The 14938-nt window shown below is 36.4% G+C and overlaps 1 protein-coding gene across 1 annotated transcript; it reads left to right on the top strand.

Annotated features, from left to right (window-relative positions):
* The first annotated feature begins 1967 nt into the window (after positions 1-1967).
* Positions 1968-14699, top strand: LOC110961177 (annexin A2). The gene is made up of 13 exons (XM_022208688.2): positions 1968-2118; positions 6333-6394; positions 7000-7093; positions 7732-7826; positions 8377-8490; positions 9883-9973; positions 11040-11119; positions 11502-11561; positions 11694-11787; positions 12058-12153; positions 13775-13833; positions 13906-14028; positions 14453-14699. Exons 2-13 carry the CDS (start codon positions 6344-6346, stop codon positions 14510-14512), a joined length of 1017 nt encoding a protein of 338 aa, XP_022064380.1. The 5' UTR covers positions 1968-2118; positions 6333-6343; the 3' UTR covers positions 14513-14699.
* The last annotated feature ends 239 nt before the right edge of the window (positions 14700-14938 follow it).

Here is a 14938-nt window from a genome sequence, read left to right as displayed (position 1 = left end):
TAATTAAAACTGGACAGCTTCTGTGAATCATTTAATGAATAAACTGTCACTGAGGGAACCACTGGGTGGAGCTGAAACTTCTCCTGACCTCATTAACATCCATAAAACTGTTTGTCTACGCCGCCACTCCTTCATTATCTCCAGCACAGATAAATATCAGCTCAGTAAAACCTCCCAGTGTATCTGAGACTGAAGGTAACAATCAATATTAGCTGCAGGAAGTCAGGTCTTTGGATCAGAACAGAAAGTCAGAGTTCATCTCCTCCAGAATCCTCCCAGAACCACAATCAACCAAACAGACGGGATAAAGAAATAAAAGCTTTAAGAATGACTAGCAGTATAAAACTACAAATATGTGAAATCAGGACTTCATTAGAGCTGCTGCTGTCTGTTTCCATCATTAAAGATCAAATTCAAACTCCGAATAATATTAATTTATGATCAGAACAATAAGAAAAATTGTTTGCATCCTCATTATGTGTCAATAAAGTTTTCCAAATGGATGCTAATTAATGAGATAAACAGAAAAAAAAGTTTTCCTTCTGACCAAAAGCCACATAAATGTGTTTTAAATTTTTTATTTTATCCTCAGTTTTTTATTTATATACTGAGAGTGGCTAATAGTGGCTAATAAATTGGTAATTTACTTTACCAATAAAGTTTTCTTTATTATCAGTATTATTGACTTGAAGCACAGCCTCCATGTGTGTTTTATTGATCAAACTGTTGCATGAAGGAGTTAAAAAAAAACTCAGCTTCAATTAACCACTAAGTCTTATGAAAAAAGTGAAAAAATGAGGTGGTGGCTCCTAGCTACTGTTAGCATGAGACTAGCTGATTAGCTGCTGCCTCGTTAAATAATTAATAAACTAAATAATCAAAATCTCGTCTCATTCAAAAAAACAGGAGAAAAGCAACAGCTAAACGTAGTTTTAACTGAAGGCTAGGCGTTGCTATGTTAGCCACTAGCTAATATAGTATTCTGAGTAGTTAGCTTCTTCCGCTAACATTAGAGATGACATTCTTCTATGACTGGTTGTGTAAATCATACTCAAATTATAAATGGTGAGATGGTGTTTAATGAAAACCTAACTGGAAAAAATCAGTTATTACACTCAAGCTCAGGGTTAGCCATAGCTAAAGCTAATCTGGTACTTTTTTAGTAGTTAAGAGACAGCAGCTCTGAGCTACTATTAGCATGAGGCTAGCTGAGTAGCTGCTGCTTCATTTAATTATGTGGAATTAACTGGATAATTAAAATGTCGCCTCATGAAAATGGATGTTTTGTTTAAAAGAAGAAATAAACCGGAGAAAAGCAACAATGAAACGTAGTTTTAACTAAAGGCTGGGCATGGCTATGTCAGCAACTAGCTTTTTTGCTAACTTTAGCTGTGTAGATAAAATTTTTCTATTACTCTGGTTGTGTAATTAGTACTGATTTTATAAATACTGACACGTCATGAAAATTTCACAATTCAAATTCAGTTATTACATTCAGTCTTGTTAAAGCTCGTGATTAGCCTTAGCTAAAGCTAATGTGGTACTTTTTCTTGTTTTCTGACTTTTGAAAACTCTGTTGGTGCTCCAACATTTTAGCAAATCTGTTCTAACATAAATATGACAAAAGCTAAGTTTTACATATAATGAAAACAAGTTCTGCTAAAAGCTAACTAGCTTAGCAGAGGGATGCTAGCTACCATCTCTGGGGGAATTCAAATTTTTTTGCTTTAAATCAAAATTTTAAATGAATATAGCATATTTAAAGACAGATTTATTAAGCTAACTTAATTAAACAAAAACTTTTATTTGTATACTTTGAGCTTCTACATACCAATTAAGTTTTCATTTATTCTTACTTCCACATTTGTTTAATGTGGTTTTATTGATTAAACTGTTGCATGAAGGAGTTAAAACTTTTGTTCTGTTAAACAAAAAACCTCCACTTCAGGCAACCAATCAGAGCCCAGCATCGACCCGAGCCTCACTGAGGAATTTCTGCTTCGTCCTGATGTGTAAAAGTTCGAGTCAGAGCTCCAGATAGCAGAGTGGGTGAGTCAGCTGGTATTTAAACGCCACACCCAGCCGGTCCTGGACCAGAACTGCTGCTGCCGCTCCGAGGTAAGAACGCTGCAGAACTTCTACACAACATACGGGTTCTCGTGTTTCTGCTGCTTTCAGCTGCAGGAAATCAGGAAAAAACATACAGGGATCAGGAAAAACATGCAGGAATCAGGGAAAATAGGCAGAAGGAGACGTGCTTCTTCACTGAAGTCTTTTATTTTGGAGGAGCTGTAATAGAAAACAACTGGACTTCTACTGGGAGGTTCTGGAAATGTTCTTCTCCGTCAATTGTCCCGCTGGCGGAGGAGAACATTCCCAGTAGAAGTCCAGTTGAAGGCTTAAACACTGACAAACAATGGCATTAATTAAAGTTTGCAGATTTTATGCAACGCAAGCAAAATTTCCGACTATAAACTAAAGCTTTGAGTGAAACCCTTCAAAATAAGACTGAATTTTATGCGCAGAATTCGTTTATTTTTATTTACGACATTGATGCTTATTTATTTGTATCTACGGCGGCGGGAATTGCACTCTTTCTGCTGTAATAAACTAAATTTCCCTTCAAATTATTTCTATTCTATTCTGTTTTTCTTTTCAAAAGTCTGAAAACAAGAAAAAGTATCAGATTAGCTTCAGCTACGGCTAACCATGAGCTTTATATTTAATACACCGCTGATATTTTAAAACAAAATGTGTCCTTTTGTGTAGATTTTTAATAAATCTACCTTTAAATATGCTATGTTCATTTAAAATTTTGATTCAAAGCGAAAAAAAGAGAATTCCACCAGAGTCTGCAGAGATGGTAGCCACTATGCTAGTTAGCTTTTAGCATAACTACTTTATCTGATGCTACTATACAAGTTTAATATGACAAAATTTAGCTTTTGTTATTTTAATGTTGCAAAATTTGCTAGAATGTTGGAGCATCAACAGAGTTGTCAAAAATTAGAAAAGATGAAAAGTACAAGATTAGCTTTAGCTAAGGATAACCGTGAGCTTTACCTTTAATTTACTGCTGATATATTAAAACAAAATGTATCCTTTTGTGTAGATTTTAATAAATATATCTTTAAATATGTAATATTAATTCAGAATTTTGACACAAAGCTAAAAATTCGAATTCCCCTAGAAATGGTAGCTATCATCCTTCTGCTTAGCTAGTTAGCTTTTAGCAGAGCTATTTTACCTGGTGCTGCTTGTTTTCATTAAATGTATAAGTTTTCGTTACATTGATGTTGCAGAACAAACAGATTTGCTAAAATGTTGGTGTGTCAACAGAGCTTTCAAAAGTCAGAAAACAAGAAAAAGTCCCAGATTAGCTTTAGCTAAGGCTAACCACAAGTTTTAACTGACTTGAGTATAATAAGGGAATTTTACTTGTCAGATTTTCATGAAACATCTTAGTATTTATGAGTACTAATTACACAACCAGATTAACAGAAAAATGTCATCTACACGGCTAAAGTTAGTCAAAAAAGCTAGCTGCTAACATAGCCACACCTAGCCTTCCGTTAAAACTACATTTAGTTGTTGCTTTTCCCCAGTTCATTTTATCTTTAAAACAAAATATCCATTTACTGAGGGGACATTTTGATTATTTAGTTAAATCCACGTAATTAAAAGAGGTAGCAGCTAATCAGCTAGCTTCATGCTAACAGTAACTAGGAGTTGCTGTCTCATTTGCAAAATGTGCAAACTTTAACGTTTTTGTTGTTTCGTGTTTAAACGTGTCTGAACCAAACACTAACAAATAAAAGTATGAATTAAAGTTTGTATTTACACATTTTAGGGAACAAAAGCAACATTAACGACTATAAACTAAAGTTTAGAATGAAAGTTTTTAAAATAAGACAGAATTTTATGCGCAGAAAGTCAAAAAATAACAGTATTAGCTGCTATTTTTGATCATATAAATTGCTGGTTCATTGCTGTTATTTATTATTATTATTATTATTATTTCTGTCTTTATGTGGTATTTATTTATAATTTGACACGTGTAAATGTGCAGTTTAATCAACATGTCTGCCGGTTATCTTTAATAATCAACTGATTGTTTGGTTTGTAAAAAGGCAGAAAAGACAGAAAAACAACAAACTGACCTGTGCAGATTTTTATATTTCATTTATTTCATCTGAACGATGGCTAAAAATTTAAATATGTTGAGTTTTTAATGAGAGAAAACCAGAAAAATGAGATGAATTTTGATAATTTATTTTAAAAAAGAAGTTTTAATCAATTGGTGCCGTTAACGAGTGAGTTAATCTGAGCTCTACTATTGGTTTGTGGAACAGAAGGTTTTAGTTCTGGGATCTTCTTGTGTTTCATGTAATCAGATTACTTTATTTCAAACAGTCTAAACTCATTCTGGAGCTGTTTGGTTGCTGCTGTTGCTCGGTGATGTAACTTCCTGTCAGCGGGTCGAAGGTGGAGGGTCTCGGTAATGATTGAACTCTTTACAGCCGGACGGTCGGACTTTTATAACGCTGCTGTTGCACACCAACTGTTTGGTTTGTGACTCATTGTCCTTATCGGTTGCCTCGCTTGGTCAATAAATCAAACACACCTCAGACTGTTTCCTGGAGGATCATTGCTGGGATGTTTTTAGAGATCCGAGGAGGAAATCCAACGTTTCTCTGCTGTTGTTTCCGGATCGAACTTATCACACGTCTCCGTTTCCTTCAGAGTTTGTTTATTTTACTGCAGCTCCTCAGGAATCCGAACATGAGCAGCTAAATGCAGCTTGAACCAGCTTTAACAAACAAAATCACTTTTGTTGTTCTATCGTTTCATTTCCTCTTTAGTTCTTTGTTTAAAACAACCAGAACTCCATTAATCCCAAAGACAAGTTCTGTGACGTTTTATTTTTATTTTTTTTGTTCTGTGACGTTTTAAAAACTTTTCATCCTTCTCTAGTCTGGAATCTGGTTCAGTTTGTCCAAAATTTTGAACTTCAGTGGCAATGGAGAGAAACTCAGCTAACAGGCTAACAAGCTAACAGTTAGCTAACAAGCTAACAGGCAAATAGCTAGCCAACAGTCAAATCATGTGAATGTTTAATTACTGAAACCCTTGTAGAACTCATGCTGGCTGTGGAACAACCAGCAACAACAAGAAAAAGACAATTACAAAAACAAGACACAAAATGATGGAAATGAGACAAACCGACAAAAATGAGACACAAAACGACAAAAATTACACACAAAACAATCAAGACGAGACACAAAATGACAAAAATTGGACACAAAACAAAAATTAGACACAAAATGATGAAAATGAAAAACGTCAAAAACTAGACTCGAGGATCAAACAGAACTTTATAAATCCTAAAGGAAGTTCTGACATCTTAAAAGCTTTTTTCATTTCATCCACTCTGGAATCGGCTTAAGTTTTTCCAAAACCTTTCACTTCAGTGGCGTTGGAAAGACCAAACTGAGCTAACAGTTAGCTAACAGGCTAACAGTCAAATCATGTGAATGTTTAATGACTAAACCCGAGTTGATCTCAAGCTGTGGAACATCCAGAGAAACAGATTGTTGTCGCAGAACTGAATGTTTCATAAACTGCTCCACACGTCAGAAAAAACTCCCTATTAATGTATTTATCGGCATGTTTTAGTGCAGAGATGCTTCATGAACATTTTCTATAAAACTAGATGCCAAACGTAGCTGTGGTGAAAAATCAGAAATGCATTTCCTGCATTGAACAGCAGGGGGAGCAGTATGAACATTTAACACATTTATGGACAAGAAGAGAAACTACAAGGAAATGTAGTAAAAGAAGAAGTTTGGAGGGTAGTTTGGGGGCATTTTTCTCTTCTGGAGGAACATTTTGTTGTTGAACTTCCTGTTTTTCTGCTGAAATAAAACTACATTTAACAGATTCGTCTTTATAGAGAGAAAAAAACATCTCTGATCATGATAAAAGTCATCAGTTGTAATTTTCTCTAATATGGACAAAACAGAACATTTTCTCTGATTTCTTAAAGACTGAGTTCCCGATTAACTCAAACCTGTATTCAGAAATGTTCCTGCTCGATTATGTTTTTCTAAATGTTCTGTTGAATAGGTCACATTATTTATTCCTTGTTGCTTAAATCCTTTAGTTTGTGTTTTTAGGTGAAGTTTCTTCTTCAAAGGTTTTTATAATCTCACCTGACAGGTTCATGCTGTTTTGTTTCTCTGTTTTATTGTGAAAAAATGAACAAAACTTGTGGATAAACGTGAGTTAAACAGCATTAAAGTGTAAAACTGACCTGTGGTTTGTGTTTTCAGGTGAATCCATCATGGCTCTGGTGTCAGAGTTTCTGAGTCAGCTGACTCTGTCGTATGGAGGGGTGAGTCTGGAACACAGATACCAACACTTACTGATTCATGATGTTCTGGTTCCACCGAGCTGCAGGACTTTAGAGGAAAAGGAACCAAAGTGAAGAAAAACATGGACATATTTGACATTTTTCACTCATTCTGGACAATTTTTAGCTCATATCAGACACATTTCACATTTTTTGGGACAATTTTCAACAAATCTTGGACCACTTTTCCTGTTTATTTTTAATATAATTCAAGTTGTTGGAGATCCATCCGGTATGGTGAAACATCTACAGATGATGAGCAGAGTAGAGAGGAAAGTCTGGAAACATGGAGATAGAAGAACATTATTAAACTCTCTAAATATTCTAATGAAGCTTTAATCTTCTTATGTAATTTTACAAACTTTAATGCGTTTTTACAACCTGACGGACTTTTACAGCCTCGTAAAGCAGGTAAAGGTAAGTTTCTGAGGCTCCACCCACAGTTCACCGTGACAACCAGACAGCTGATAACTGATCAATGATCAGTCGGAGATCCTCTGGAAATAATCTATATGAGTCAGTGAGGAAAGCCGTGGTTCCTCTTGCAGTTCTTCCTGTAGTTTCTAACCTTGTTCTGCTCTCTGTAGGAAGCTGAGCCCAGGTATCCCACCGTGGTTCCGGTCCGAGACTTCGACCCGGCAAAAGATGCTGCCAGACTGGACACGGCCATCAAGACTAAAGGTGAGAAGACCTGGACCAGAACCAGAACCAGAACAGGAACTAGAATCTCAACCAGCGCCAGAACCACAACCAGAACTTGAATCAGAACAAGTACCAGAACCAGAACTTCCCATTAAACCATCAGAGGTCCGATATTCAGATAAATCCTGTCTGATCGGTTTTATCTGATCAATAAATGATTCGATGCATCTCCCTGCTCTGGTCTGATGATGTCATCACCGCTGCAGCCAATAAGAGGCGTCGCTGTGAGACCTTCAGCCAATCAGACGTCAGGTTTCTGATAAACAGGAAGTTGAGGTCTGCAGGATTCAGCAGCTTCCTGTTGAAGGATTTCCTCCATCAGAGGAACCAGAGTTCAGGAAAAGCTATAAAAACTTGGTTCTGGTCCAGACCTTTCACAATAAAAGACCTTCCATCCACTCTGTTCATGATCCTGGAGCTGAATTTAGTTTGAATGTCTTTATTCTGTATTTATGCCTAATCATAACTTTAAAAAACCTGCACAATACACAAACCCAGATTGTTTTCTTTCATTAGAAACATCAAAAACTGGAGTTCAAGTTCCTTGTGTTGAATCTGGAGTGAAAATCATAAATTAAAAGTGTTAATTCTAAATTAAACCCGTATTTTATCCTCAGGTGTGGATGAACAGACGATCATCGACATTCTGACCAGAAGAAGCTACGAGCAGCGCCGAGACATCGCCTTCGAATACGAACGAATCAGCCGGAAGGTCTTTAATTAATCTGAAATAAAAGTTTATTTTCTGCTCAGATCCAGTGAAGACATGAACAGATTTTCTAGTTTTTTATGTGACTCACTGCTAAATTTTGGGATTTTCTTAACTAGAAAACAGCAACAGAGAGGAATGAAATTTGATTGTTATGATATAAAAATACACCAAACATTTATTATTATGAGAATAATACACCTTAATATCTACTGATAATAAAAATCCTCTTTTTTGAGCCTGATAGGACTCATTTTAGAGATAAATACTAACATTTGTGAGAATTTCTGAGTGTCAGTCACTGAAAAAAATGAAGCAATTTACCTATACAAATCAGCAAACTATGAACTAGAGAGCAAATTTACAGTTTATAGAATAAAATAGAAAATAATAATAATATGGAAAATGTGTAAAACCATTAAATAAACACAGAGAATTTGGATATTTTGTCTATTCTCAGTTTTATCTTCCCTTCAAGTACACAGTTTTATGACTTGCTGCTGAATTCTGATCTTAAATCTGTCATTTTACCTCTTTATGTTGGTATTTTTAGGACCTGCCGACGGCCCTGAAGGGGGCGCTGTCCGGTTCTCTGGAGGCTGTGATGTTGGGTCTCATGAAGTCCACTTCTCAGTACGACGCCTCCGAACTCAAAGCCTCCATCAAGGTCAGAACTGAGGATGTTCTAGATCGGTTCCACAACGTCCCAGTGGAAGTCCAGCTGAAGGCTTAAACACTAACCAAAAAAAGCATTGATTAAAGTTTGGATTTAGACATTTTATGGAACATTAACGACTATAAATTATAGTTCAGAATGGAAGCCTTTAAAATGAGACAGAATTTTATATACAGAAAGTTGAATAATAACATTATTAGCTGCTATTTTCATCATATTTGTATAATTTCTAGATCAGTGCTGTTATTTCTGTTTTCATGTTGTATTTATTTATAATTTGACACCGGTAATGTCCAGTTTAAAGGTAATTGACCACCAAGTCTCATGAAATAAGTGAAAAATGAGACAGCAGCTCCTAGCTACTATTAGCATGAGGCTAGCTGATTAGCTGCTGCCTCATTTAGTTACGTGGAATAAACTAAATAATCTAAAGTACATCTCATAAAAAAGGCAGGAGAAAAGCAACAACTAAAAGTACACTGACAGTCATTAAAACTTTGAGACCATATTTTTCAACATAATTTTTATGTTGAAGCCCGAAACTGGATTTTCTTCATATGAATCATTTGTTTAGCATATTGGCATACAGAAACAAAAATCTAAAGTTTCAAGAATGATTTCAAAATAAAGAATTTCACAAAAGAAAACGGCACCTGCCAAACACAAAGTCACAACAGTCAATACCCAGTATGGCCTCCATCTGCTTGGATGCAGGCAGCAATCCGTCGGCGCATGCTTTGGACCAGGCTTCTGATTGTGGGTTGGGAACAGCCCATACGCCTGGATACATCACTGTAGCTCAAAGCGGCCTCCACCATACCCAGTGCCCGGAGACGTTGTTCATGTGATAGACGCGGCACGATGCTGTTCACTGGACTAACAATGGTGGCCTTTTTTGGGCCTTTATATAGGCCTTCAAACCCATTCTCACATTGTGCAGATACTCACTGAGTATTTCTTGGTGTGTATTTGGTTCACTTTTGCAAAGTGACCAACCCATGTGCAATGAATCATGACAAAATGACAACTCATCATTATCTCAACTACCAGGGCACTAGATCATCAGTAAATCCACAATGAATAATTACAACCCCCCTACAAGTAGAATTCTGCCTACATTTCTACCTCAAAGTTTATATTGACTGTCAGTATAGTTTTAGCAAAAGGCTAGGCCTGGCTATGTTAGCACTAGCTAGTATAGCGCTCTGAGTAGTTGGCTTCTTCTGCTAATTTAAGCTGTATAGATGACATTTTTCACCTGGTTTGTTTACGTCTCTCCTGGTTTGTTTACGTCTCTCCTGGTTTGTTTATGTCTCTCCAGGTTTGTTTATGTCTCTCCTGGTTTGTTTATGTCTCTCCTGGTTTGTGCGTTTTGGTTTTCAGGGACTCGGGACTGATGAGGAGACGCTGATCGAGTTGGTTTGTTCCAGAAACAACGAGGAGCTGATGGAGATCAAGAAGGTTTACAAAGAAAGTGAGTGAAGTTAAAATAACTGACATCAAATTAATAAAGCAGTGTCAGATTAAATATCTGACACTGCTTTATTTTTTATTTGGTACCAACATTTGAGCCACTTTACATTCTAAGCATCTTTCATCCTGTCTTTCATTTTAATTTACCCTATTTTATTTTTTCACTTTATTTTATCTTATTTCGCTTTATTTTAATTTTATTTGATCTTATTTTATTTTAAATTAAATTTATCATACAAAAAATGTCATTATTTTGATATGGCAAACTTAAATAAATGTACATGTCTGTAAATGCAAAATCACTTAATTTGTCACAAAATTAATCCTAACTGTAAGACTTCAAAGATTTCTCCAGTTTCAGCTTCTTTGATCTGAGATTTTACTTCTATTACAAGAAAATTTTAATATTTGAGCGTTTGGGATGTAAATGTCAGAACAAATTACAGAAAATCTAAATTAAACATGTTTCAACACTTCATTCAAAAAAAACAGCTTGTAAACAACTAGCTTGTAAACTTACTCCAGTAAACAACTTAAAAATTAAGATTTTTTGAAAAAGTTGCAGCTCTTTATTCATTGTCTGTCGCTAATCATGAAACTAATCTAAAGCAGCAGTGACGCTAATGTTGCTAACATAGCTAATGCCATATGGCTAATCACTAGCATCTATATGCTAATAGACAGCATTCATTGTCTACTCAATAATATGTCTATGCTAGCAACTAGCCTCCTTGGGGTTATTGTTAGCATCCCATATTTAATGGTTAGCATCTTCAGGCTACTCAATATCTTTATGCTAGTCACGAGCATCCCCAAACTTGTCATTAGTGCTGCTATGCTAGTTATCGCCACAGAGATAGACATGAGGCAGAAATGAAGTTTATAATTGTTCTTTCAGACGTCAGAACATTTGAACTAAACATCAGTACGTCGCATACAATGCTAACGTCGCTAACATAGCTAATGTCGCTAATACAGCTAATTTCGCTAATATCGCTAATATAGCTAATGTAGCTAGCATCGGTAATATAGCTAATGTCACTAACATTGTTTTTTTAACCTGTCAGTGTTTAAGAAGGAGTTGGAGAAAGACATCGCTGGAGACACGTCAGGAAACTTTGCTAAACTTCTGCTGGCTCTGGTTCAGGTACACCACAGGCTTTTATTCTGAAAAACACTCCCAACATTAACAAATTTCTATACATTTATTTTTTTCAGCACAATAAATATAAACGCTAACAAGTCCTGAAACTCACAGAAATTCAGTTTTATACAATTTAGAAAATGTTATTGCAGCTTCATTTAGATTTGAACAAAACGAGAAGCAGAAGGTAATATTTAATCATAATTTATTCAGTTTTTGTTTATTATAAACTGTAAAAAGTCATTTTCTAGTTTTCTAGTATATCAGCTTTATAATTAACATGTCACAGAATGAGGTATTTTTTCAGTCTAATTTTAATTTTAGGAGAACATTAGAAGAAGATTAATTTTTCATTTTTAACACAGACTTTACTTTTAATCTACAGACGAAACGAGACGAACCCTCCAACGTTGTCGACTATCAGAAGATCGATGAAGACGCCAGAGTGAGTCTCAACACGTTTATAGAGAGTTGGTTCTTTAAAGGAAAAGTTTTAGATCTTCTGGTTGGAGTTTGTTTCCTGATTTATTGATCGACTATCAATAATCTGATTGATTTAAACCTTCAAACCTCTCAGCTGCTGTATGAGGCCGGAGTCCAGAGGAAGGGAACTGATGTGGCTGCCTGGATCGCCGTCATGTCCCAGAGGAGCGTCCCTCACCTGCAGAAAGGTGAGCTGCTTCCTGAATACTACAAAATAAAAGCCTCAGCTGCACAGCTACAGAATAATGTCTTCATTAGACAAAAAAGAACTCAAACTGTTCCTTCTAATTCCATTCATCATGTTTAATTTGCATCCAGCACATTTTATTTCACCTTCAGTGTGTCACCGGTAATATCTGGTACCGGTATACCTGGTATTTTACATTTAATACGGTTTTTATGCTGAACTAAAGTTGTTTCTATGAAAAAATCCTGTTTTTCAATCTGTTGTGTTGTAGTGTTTGAGAGGTATAAGAGCTACAGTCCCTACGACATGAAGGAGAGCATCAGGAAGGAGGTCAAAGGAGATCTGGAGAAATCCTTCCTCACTCTGGGTTCGTACAAAAACTTTTATATAAGATCCAACATGACAGAAGGTTATGTTGTAGCTTTGAGTGCTGATTGATCTCCATTAACAGAAGAAGCTAGCAACATCTAGTTCATGTTTTCTGTATAAATTCACCTCCAGCTCTGACCTGTTGGTGGCGCTGCAGAGCTAAAAGGTTCTTCTTCTCTCCGGCTTCACCATCATCCATTAAACTCAGCCTGGTAGTTTTTATGTAATCCTGCTAACAAACAGATACACAGTGGAGGTAAAGAGATTTAAAAAGTTAATAAGATTGTTTAAGAAATGCTAAATAACACAGGGTAAGTTAAAATCCATCGTTAACATATCAAACAAAGCATCTTCCTCACTTGTTGATGTCATTTCCAGCCAGAACAAACCTGTTTATCAAATAAAAATTCATTAAAATCCAAACGTTAGCATGGAGTTAGCATGGCTAGGAAGATTTCTGGGCTTAGCTGTGAATAAAAACGAACAACAAACCAAAGTTTAATAGTAAAAAGATGGAAGTATGATGTAAAATATAGAGTAGCTAATTAGTAGCACCTCCTGGTTACTCAATGATATTTCCAATTCAGTCACTAACATATTTTCCTTATTATTAGCATCATTCGACTACTTGATAACTCTGTGTTAGCAAATAGCATCTCTAGACCTGTCACTAGCCTCCATAAGATACTCAGTATTGTCCCAATTAGCATCTGTCATCCCTATACTGGTTACTAGCATACCTAGGCTAGTCACTAGCATCTCTAGGCTAGCTACTAACTTACCTAGCTTACTCAATGATATCTATATGTTAGCGAATAGCACTCCAAGACCTGTCACTAGCCTCCTTAAGCTACTCCATATTGTCCTTATTAGCATCAATTCAATTCAATTTTATTTATATAGCACCAATTACAGGTCAAATTGTCCCAAGATGCTTTACAGAACCCATATGCCTGACTATCATCCCTATGCTAGTGGCTAGCATCTTGAGGTGAGGTATTAGCATTCCTAGGCTTCTCCATATCTCTGTGTTAGCAACTAGCAACTAGCATCTATTGGCTTGTCACCAGTGTCACTAAGCTAGTTACTAGCTTAACCATACTCAATAGTATGATTATGTTAGCAACTAGCATCCCTTGACTGTCCCTACACTGGTGCCCAGCATCCCCATTAAAGTTTAAAGCATCCTTTGGCTAATTACTAGCATCCATATGCTATTTGACAGCCTTCTTGCTAGAAACTAGCCTTAGCATCCCTATTCTACTGGGTAGCATCCTTAGATTACTCATTATATTTCTTTCAGCACCTAGCATCCCCAGGACACTTAATAGCATCCCTTGGCTAATTATTGGCATCCATATGCTAGTTGACAGCATTCTTAGCCTACTCAATAATATCTTTATGCTAGCACCTAGTCTCTTCTGGGTTATTGTTAGCATCCCATAGTTACAGTGTAGCATTCTTAGGCTACTCAATATCTTTATGCTAACAGCTCGTCTCCCCAGACTTGTCATTAGCCCTGCTATGCTAGTGACTGGAAATGAGGCAGAAATAAAGATTGTAATTGTTCTTTCAGACATCAGAACATTTGCACTAAACGTTGCTGTTCTTCTCTCCAGTTGAGTGTTTTGAGAACAGGCAGCTGTACTTCGCTAACCGACTCCACGAGGCCATGAAGGTAACGTGTGGTGTTTAAAAACGTTCGTCCTCCATCTTCCTGCCACTTTGCTGATGTTCTGTCTGCTTTCAGAGTAAAGGAGCGAAGGAGAAGGTGGTGACCAGGATCATGGTATCTCGCTGTGAAATCGACCTGATGAAGATCAGAACAGAATTTAAGAGGGAACACAAGAAGTCTCTGTATCAGACCATCGCTGTGAGTCGCTGCTACGTCCTACACAGGCTCAGACCCTGAACGCACCACAGAGACATAAATCCAGTTTATTATTACCGTAATAGAAAAACATCTCAAATTCTCTCTGTGTGTCGCAAATCAGAGAAAACATTCAATATATTATATAAAATACTTCAAGACTTCAAGTGACATGAATAAAATAATACATTTGGTTTATCTTCTTTTTTTTTTTTACAGTGACAGTGTTCAGTATTAAACTTTCATGCAGGTTAAACTGAGACTTATTCATAAAATGATAAATACATTTTTTCCAGACATATGATCAGTTTTAGACCCCAAATACTATTTTATAAACCAAACTATTGATTCCTACATATTAATTAACAGCAATAATTATTTAAAAACATCTTCATGCCTTAAAACAGAGATTATTATTGTGTTTCAGGAGCACACTAAAGGCGACTACCAGAAAGCTCTGCTCAGTCTGTGTGGAGGCGACGACTGAAACCTCCACTGTCTGGACTCGATTTCCCAGAAGGCCGTTGGGTGGAGGCATCAGCTGACCTCCTGTCAGTATTACTGTAAAACTAACGTTAGTCTGCCTGAACCATAGACTGTCTGTAATAGAGTATATATAGAGTCTGTAGCCTGAACAGATTCAGACTGAAGGAAAATAAAACAGTTTGAACGTTTGTGTGTTTGATTGAATGAACAGCAGGTGGCAGCAGAGACTCACAGCTGCAGCATCGCAACACACACACCTCAATGCACACACACACACACACACACACACACACACACACTCACAGGAGATCATCATCCGTCTGTCTAACTTTATTTAAACTCACTCTTCATACAGGACAGGTGACAACAGGAAGGTAAATAAGGACTGAAAATAGAATACAGACAGTAAATAAAATAATAATAACAG

Source organism: Acanthochromis polyacanthus, chromosome 2 (genome assembly GCF_021347895.1).
Source record: "Acanthochromis polyacanthus isolate Apoly-LR-REF ecotype Palm Island chromosome 2, KAUST_Apoly_ChrSc, whole genome shotgun sequence".
Lineage (NCBI taxonomy): Eukaryota > Metazoa > Chordata > Actinopteri > Pomacentridae > Acanthochromis > Acanthochromis polyacanthus.
Note: the sequence above shows the minus strand (reverse complement) of the source record. Positions and strands in the feature narration are given on the sequence as shown.